The sequence below is a fragment of the Sinocyclocheilus grahami genome, unplaced genomic scaffold (genome assembly GCF_001515645.1).
Source record: "Sinocyclocheilus grahami isolate Dianchi unplaced genomic scaffold, SAMN03320097.WGS_v1.1 scaffold904.1, whole genome shotgun sequence".
Lineage (NCBI taxonomy): Eukaryota > Metazoa > Chordata > Actinopteri > Cypriniformes > Cyprinidae > Sinocyclocheilus > Sinocyclocheilus grahami.
The window spans coordinates 7,700-16,365 of NW_015506083.1; the positions used below are offsets into that span (position 1 = coordinate 7,700).

At 37.1% G+C, this 8,666-nt stretch overlaps 1 protein-coding gene across 4 annotated transcripts in view; it reads left to right on the forward strand.

The window, feature by feature from the left end:
- Positions 1-302: 302 nt before the first annotated feature.
- LOC107564044 (tyrosine-protein kinase Fer-like) overlaps positions 303-8,666 on the forward strand; it is a 43,169-nt gene continuing 34,805 nt past the window's right edge. Inside the window, exons 1-4 of one of the 4 annotated variants that reach the window (XM_016249038.1) lie at positions 303-578; positions 698-779; positions 7,424-7,702; positions 7,910-8,083. In XM_016249038.1, the coding sequence (XP_016104524.1) occupies positions 7,493-7,702; positions 7,910-8,083 (384 nt within the window). In that variant the 5' untranslated portion in view covers positions 303-578; positions 698-779; positions 7,424-7,492. The other 3 variants (XM_016249039.1, XM_016249036.1, XM_016249037.1) reach the window with 3 other exon arrangements.

Here is an 8,666-nt window from a genome sequence, read left to right on the forward strand (position 1 = left end):
TTGCACTACAAATCATTATATCTGCACTGTTGTCTACTTCACTGGGTTGCACTCTATCTGCCATGTGCTGCTTTATAGATATATTTTTACATTTTACCTTATTTGTATAGTTGTATTTTATATTTTATCTGTATTTATGTTCTACTGTTAATGTTATCTGTATGCACCAAGGGTCTGAGAGTAACGCAATTTCAATTCTCTGTGTGTATGTACTGTACATGTGGAAGAATTGCCAATAAAGCAGACTTGACTTGACTTGATTTGCATTTTAGAAAAGAGCGGTTCTGCAGCAGCCCTCGTGTCAATGACAATAAAATGAACACCTCTCTATCTTCTACTTAAAAATAATGAAATTTAAGGTAACGTTAGGTATACAGTACTGATCCCCGACCCCCCCAAAACACCACACACACACAGAGGCTCGAGGGTCGTGTGTTGAGCCTCATAAGCCTGTGGCAGCGCTGGAGCAGAGCGGAAACCCCTCCCGAGTCCCAACTCAACTCCTCCAACCCCAGTCAAAGAAAAGAGGAATACCGAGGAATCAGGAAACACGGACAAATACCACAATACACTTTACAGTAAGTCAGTTTACTAATCTATCACATATGCAATTTTGTTGGCGCGCAGGCGGTGTTTGGTGTGGCGCGAGGCTCGGTTTTGCGCGTTTGTATTCAATTGTTTTGCTGTTTTTCCAAAGGAAAAGGCCAGGCAGCATTAGCAGGGCAGCGCTAGCAGCGGCTAACGTCCCACCAGCACAGGAAAGCCAATGAACATGTTCAGTAAGCCTATAAAAGATGTTCTGCAGTCTGTCATCTGTCCTTAAATGTTATTTATGGCGGTTATGGATGTGTGAGGTTGTGTTATATATCTGAAAACAAAAAACAGTCGCCCGTCACTCCTTTTAAACTTTTGACAACAGCGGTATAAACAGACTGCAGATAACCAGCTAAATTGCGGTTTACTCACCTTGAGCAGCTCAACCAATCGCATAATGTGAGTATGTAATGTTATTCTGTCAGATTGTGTCATGCTGTGCATTGAGGAGGAATGCGGAGAAGGGCTGTTTGTATGTAAGGAAATTGGTAATTCCATTGAATTGTGTTGGGGGGAAATCGTCAGTTTGCTCTTTTATATGATAATCATAAACTCTTAACATTACCCTTATCAAGCATTACTGTGGTTCAGTTTTGGCATCAGAGATGCTTTGATGTAAGTTATAGTACTCAATGATGGACATCAACGTTTGAAAACAAGATGATGTTAAATACAATTTGTATATCATCTAAACTTTATTGTTAAGTGTGCTTGTGCTGGCTTTATTTAAAAATTGCCCCTTGTTTTCATATTTTGTTATAATGTAGTGACTTCCAGTTTTGTATGCAACAATCCAAGTATGCAAATACATTTTGTGGCCACTATATGCCTAGAACATATATGCATGTGTTTTACTAGAGTAAATCACAATAATTTTACTGATGCCCAGTCTGTTGTGGTCTATTTGTACCATTGACAACTGGGAGTCTATGCTATCGTTTTGGATTTGAACAGTGTTTTGGACTTAGAGTAACATGCGGTTCATTTCCTGTGGGAAAGCTGTCACAACCACTGGGCTGAAACTCAGCGAGTATTTTTATTTTTTGTCATAAAACAAGTGGTAAGAATCATCCAGAATGTATTTACCTGGATTACAATTGAAGAACACACCGTAAGTCTTTGATCCACCATTATGTTAACATAAAGCGATTGTGGTCACAAGCAGCTGACTTTGTTTACATGTTGTGTTTGGTGTCCCGTTCTTGAGACGCTCATGTAGAGGACACACATTCCTCCGCTGGTGTGCTCAGAAGTGCTATTCAAGCAGCTGTGCCCCCACAGAGCTGTTCTGTAGCACACAGCAAATCTTTGTTGAGCTAAACTCCCACTGATGTGCATTAATGGAGAGAGGATTATACAGCACACTGGTTATTTTACAGCTCTTGATGTGTTTTCAAAGATGGCTCAGGCTTTTGCTTTTGAGCTATCATTGAAATTATTGCTTCCCAAAGTAACAAATTACTGACTGCACTGTTGGTTAGTGTTCACTTCCTTTCTATTCATGCTTTTTACAATTTCTTTATTTGAGAAAAATACTATAGTGCAACAAAAGGCTTCTATATCAAGTATAAATCTGTTATGTAATCTGTTTAAGTTTAACTGTATAATTTTACATTATGAATTATGTATTTAGAAAATGTTATGCAAAATACATATAAAAAATCTTGTAATATCACACATAACCTCTTTATATCCCTAATATATCAGCATAGGCCATCAAAACAATTCATATTGGTAAACCACTTGAAAGATGCATTATTACTTTCTCCTATTCAAAATGTGAAATGATTTACAATGTGAAACGAGACCTGCAGAGACTGAGGGAGGTTTGGAATTCAACTTGTGTTCGGACCAAGCAATCGAACCAAGTGTCAAAACATCTTCATGTAATGAAATCACATTTTCTCAAATAAAGACCTTGTAACACTGATTTTAGATACAGTACAACAGTGTATCTAACAGTCTATACAGTGAAGTGAATATGACATAGCGGCCAACTGGATATAATGTAGCATAGTTATGATATCATAAATTAAAAAAGTATTGCTCATGTGTCTTCAGTGACCGCAGAACTCTTCTGTCCAAATCCCTGAATATGAGAAAGTGTTATAGTGGTTGCCTTTCTATGACTAATAGTGTAAAACTGTTTATATACCATTTGCTTTATTTATTTAATGGTTCTGTCAAATACTTTTTTGTTAAACAAAGACAGCAAATAGTTGATAGTTAAATCAATCATTTAAAAAATTCAATTCATTGTTAATGTTTACTGACGTTTGGGAACTTATTATAAAGTGTTACTTTTTTCTGTCAGAAATCAGTCACGTCACCTTCTATCAATAAGATATTAAACTTGCTTGTAATATCTATTTATTGACATCCAAAAATTTTAAGTGAATAAAAGATGATTTTGAGTCAACGTTCTTAGCATATTTATATTTAAAGGGTTAGTTCACCCAAAAATGAAAATTAGGCTGCGTTTTGCTCACCCCCGAGGCATCCTAGGTGTATATGACTTTCTTCTTTCAGACGAATCCAGTCAGAGTTATATTAAAAATGGTCTTTGATCTTCCAAGCTGTTTAATGGCAGTCAGTGGGTGTTGCAGTGCTTCAGTCCAAAAGAAGTGAAATAAAGCGCATCCATCCATAATAAAAAGTGCCTCACACAGCTCCGCGGGGTGAACAAAGGTCTTCTGTAGCGAATCGATGCGTTTTTGTAAGAAAAATATCCATATTCAAAACGTAATAATCACTTTAATCTAGCTTGCGCCAGCAGTTGTACACAGAAGCAGTTCCGGGAGCATGACGTATGAGTTCAGCGTTGCGCATGCGCCAGTGAGTCTCGTGAAAACCAACGTTTGTTTACAGGAGCAAAAGAAGCGAAGTTTCCTTACTTTAGCAAAGGAAAACAAGTCTCCTCTTGGCTTATATCGAAATCCTCCGACATTCTTCTTTACAAATCCTCGTTTTGTACTTCTAATTAGTGACCGTTGTTTTGTTTTGATCTCTCCGCTGCGTTTCCGCATTCGTCACTTCTGAGCGGCGCATGCGCAAAGCCGACCTCATACGTCATCCGCCCGGAGCTGCTTCTGTGTACAACAGTGAGCGCAAGCTAGATTCAAGTGATTATTGCGTTTTGAATATGGATATTTTTCTTACAAAAACGCATCGATTCGCTACAGAAGGCCTTTGTTCACCCCCCGGAGCCGTGTGAGGCACTATAATTTATGGAAGGGAGCTTTTTATTTCAGGTCTTTTGGACTGAAGCACTGCAACACCCGCTGACTGAAATGATAGAGCTTGAAAGATCAAAGACAATTTTTAATATAACTCCGACTGGATTCGTCTGAAAGAAGAAAGTCATATACACCTAGGATGCCTCGGGGGTGAGTAAAACGCAGCCTAATTTTCATTTTTGGGTGAACTAACCCTTTAAACAAACTTCCTTAATAATATATCTGTCAAGAGCTGTCACTTTTGACGGTGTTAGTCTGAACAGTAACTTTCACAGGAAACCAACAATAGCTGTTACTGTCTAATTGACATCAGCTTAATCTATTTGTCTGGCCGCTTTGGTTTTTTCTTGTGGCTAATAGACACAACTTACCCACCTCTTGTAGTCTGCCAGTTAACTAACTTTAAACAAACGAAATAATTGCTGTGAACTTTGGTATGTTAACTGAATAAAAATATCCCATGCAAGATAGACCTTTAACTCGCTTACTTTTTATTATGCCAATAATGTCATTTTAATAATGTATTGCCAGAGCACTACCTTAAACCCTCACAAAAAAAGATATCTTAAAAAGTAGCCTATGTCTCCACTAATAAAAACAGTTGTTTGAATTCTGCAAGTTCTTCGATACAACACAATAGCCTTAATCACTTTTAGTGGCAAACATCCTCAAAAGAACTGCCTTTCTGTAAGCTTCTTAAGTAATCGGTGGTCTATAAGCTAAATGTGAGCTTTGTGGACGAAGGGGAGCAGAAGGCATGTACTCTCATATAAGAAGGTTATTAAGAGCTTTGTGAAGTATTAAACTACATTACTAATCTCAGTAATTAAACAACCTTCTGCTTTACTACAGGCTGTAAACTAGTCTGTCACCATTTCTGATATTAAAAGCATTTTGATTTAACTGTAGCAGTTGTATATTAGTATTGTTATGTCTCAGTGTCATTTTAGTCGTGGCATGTTGTCACACATTAGCCTCAAGGCACAAATACCTGAAGTTGTTCTCATACTTTTTTTTTTTTTTAGTTGCTTAGAAAGGAACTGGAGGTGTAAAAATTTAGTGTTGTGTTACAGTCCTTGCTTTCAGTTCAGCAATCATTGACTGTTTTAGATCTGACTGTTTTCTTAACAGGCTTGAGTTCATAAATCATGTGGGTATCAGCCGGTCGTCACACAGGAAGTCTGGTTTCCCTTGATTTGCACTTGATAAACTGCATTCTCTTTCAATTAACCTGTATTAGGAAACCCGGCATAAATGTTCACCGGTTTAAGGCATATTATTCCTCTGTTTCACTTGCACGCACTGGTTGGGCGAGGTTATTTAGCAGCATTTAGACGCGTTGATAACAAGGTAAGAATGCTTTATGATGCTTGTGTTACGTGGTTATTTAAAACTGATCAGGGCTTTGAGTTGTACACAGATCGTGTCGTTTGTGTCATGCTTGGATGGACACTTCTTGAGTGTGGCATGTCAGTTGTCCATTTTGGGTCGTCTGCTGATATTTCTCCATTCTGGATAACCACTTGTTGTATGGTAAAAAGTTTTACTGGGAATTAAGTAATGGTAGTTGACTATCATGTGCAATAGAAATTTCTTAAAAAAATAGATTGTATTGAAAGAAACAACCCATTACATTAGGGGTGCATGATATATCGGCCACCATATCGGTATCGGCCGATAAATGCTCATTTTTCTGTTATTGATCATTCATTTTGATTCTTTACACGTGTAATGATGTCCAATGACTTGTTTGCATTATTTATGCATTATTTTATTTGTAAGACTTTTTTATGACTAAATTTGGTAATGGGAGAGTAAAATTATTTTTAAAACATACACCGTTCAAACTAGGCTGCTTATGTTGAAGTGTTCGGGATGTGGTTTTTAATGATGAGACCTTTTTTGTAATCAGGCTCTCAAAAAGTATATAAAAATTTGGATATAGATTTATTGGCCAACATATCGGTTATCGGCTTTCAAAAATAAAGGATTATCGGTTATCGGCATCGGCCAAAATTTTCATATCGGTGCATCCCTACATTACATAATATTTATCACATAAAATTTATTGTTGTCATTTGTTTGCTTGCTTCTATAGAGTGTAAAATCAAGCAAGCAAATTAAAGGCTTCAGACACTAGGCCTATGTCAACAATTGTTAAGTGTAATGTTATGAAGTTTATATATACCTGCATTTATATTCATACATACACAGTGTGATACGTGATGAAGATAAGAAGAAAAAAAGCCTTAAAGGCATAGTTCACTCAAAAATGAAAAGTCTGTCATTAATTACTCACCCTCAAGTTGTTCTAAACCCGCAAGACCTTCGTTCATCTTCAAACACAAATTAAGATATTTTTTATGAAATCTGAGAGCTTTCTGACCCTCCATAGACAGCAACGCAACTGCCACGTTCAAGGCCCAGAAAGGTAGTAAGGACATTGATAAAATCGCCCATGTGACTTCAGTGGTTCGACCTTAATTTTATGAAGCTATGAGAATACTTTTTGTGTGCAAAGAAAACAAAATGACGTTTTCTTCTCTTCCGGGACAGCCTCAGCCGCCCTTTACGAGAGTACCATGACACATGCGTGTGCATTCCTCTGCTTGTAAACAAGGCACAGTGCATGTGTCATGGTACTCTCGTGAATGTGCAGTGGAGATTGACACGGAAGAGAAGAATTGTTGAATAAAGTCGTTATTTTTCTTTTCGTTATGCACAAAAAGTATTCTCGTAGCTTCATAAAATTATGGTTGAATAACTGATGTCACATGGACGATTTTAACGATGTCCTTACTGCCTTTGGGCCTTGAACGTGGTAGTAACCTTGCTGTCTATGGAGGGTCAGAAAGCTCTCGGATTTCATCAAAAATATTTTAATTTGTGTTCCGAAGATGAACGAAGGTCTTACGGGTTTGGAACGACATGAAGGTGAGTAATTAATGACAATTTTCATTTTTGGGTGAACTAACACATTAATTGAAAAGAAAACCTTATAGTTTGTTTATAAACCTTATAGTTGTTTGGCATAGTCATTTGTTTATTTATTTATTTAGAAAAAAAATATTTTATTGATTTATTTTTATATTTATTTAGGCCTATGTATTTATTAGATTAAAATATATTTATTTAGAAATATTATATTAATTATATTTAGTTTAAAAATCTGTCATGTGGTGTGACTAACATGCAGAATAAAAACAGGAAATTATGTCATAGAGACCCCTGCAGAATGTCAATTAGTTTTTTAAAATATCAAATAATTTGACCTTTTTATGATAGCAACATGTTAGTTCAGGTTGTATAGTGTCATATGGTGTGACATAATAATATAATAATAATTGATAATGTTTGTAAAAAAAAGAAAAGAAATAAATGTAAGTTCAGATATGTACACTCACATGCTGTCATCATGTAAAAAAATATACCATTATTTTTTGTCATGGTTACATGCCATATGAGTCATTACATTTAAACTTTTATAGATAATGATAAACCATATGAAACCAACTAAAGAAAACAACTTGGCACATATGTTCATGCACTTCATCTAACCAGTCATTATCCCTACCCATATCATATCTCGGCAGCAGTAACAATGCAGACCTGAGCAGCACACTCCATTGAACGAGAGAGAGTGCGCGTGCCTTGCAAGCAAGATGGGGTTCGGCCAGGACCTACGCAACTCCCACGAGGGTCTGGTGAAGCTGCAGGACTGGGAGCTGAAGCTGCTGGAGACGGTGAAGCGCTTCATGACCCTGCGGGTGAAGAGCGATAAGGAATATGCATCGCTCCTGCTCAACATCAGTCAGCAGGTGGACAAGCATGACAACTCCTCTCAGATCCACTACATCAGTACAGTCTCCAAGGTAATGGCCAATAGCTGCATTATGGGTCGGCAGGTGGAGCTGATGCTTTATGTTTTCTATATGTTCAGAACGAGTCATTCTGCAACTCTCTCTGTTTTTGTCTCGCCTTATCAATCTCTGTTTATCTCTTTGTTTGTTTCTCACACTCACTCACCCACATTTCTTATCCTGTCTTTTTGTATCTTGGTATGTGGTTTTTGTTATCAGTCGTGGACTCACATGGTTCAGCAGACGGAGCAGTTGAGCAAGATTATGAAGTGCCACGCTGAGGAGCTCAACTCAGGGCCTCTCCACCGCCTCACAATGATGATCAAAGACAAGCAGCAGGTGAAGAAGAGTTACCAAAGCCTCCACCAGCAGATCGAGTCTGAGATGCACAAGGTGAGCCTTTATATAGATTCAGAGAACATCAGTGGCCCTGTTTACACCTGGTATTAAGATGTGTTTTCATTCATCCGATCACAAGTTGACGACATTTAATACAGGTCTAAATGGAATGTACCGGTAAATCATTTTGAGCTTGTCCACTTTCAACCATTTCCAGAGGTAATGAAAAATGCATTCAAGCGATTCCTTTTGTAGGGTAGACACCAGTGGTGGAAAGAGTACTAAGAAATTGTACTTAAGTAAAAGTATTGCTACTTTAGGAATAATTTACTTGAGTACAAGTAAAAGTACTGAAAAATAATATTACTCAAGTAAGAGTAAAAAAGTAGTTTGCTGAAAAACTACTCAAGTTACTTCATTACAAATTACTTTAGTATTATTTTTCAATTTTTACTCAAAATGAGATGATGTGAGCTAGGGCTGGACAATAATTCAATATCAATACGTATCGCGATTTTTTCAATAACGGTGATATGATTTTTAAACACATTTCCGATATTTCGATATACATTACCAGTGTTTCCCATACATTGATTTATTTGTGGCGTTTGACTTCATTGAATAAACATGAGCACTG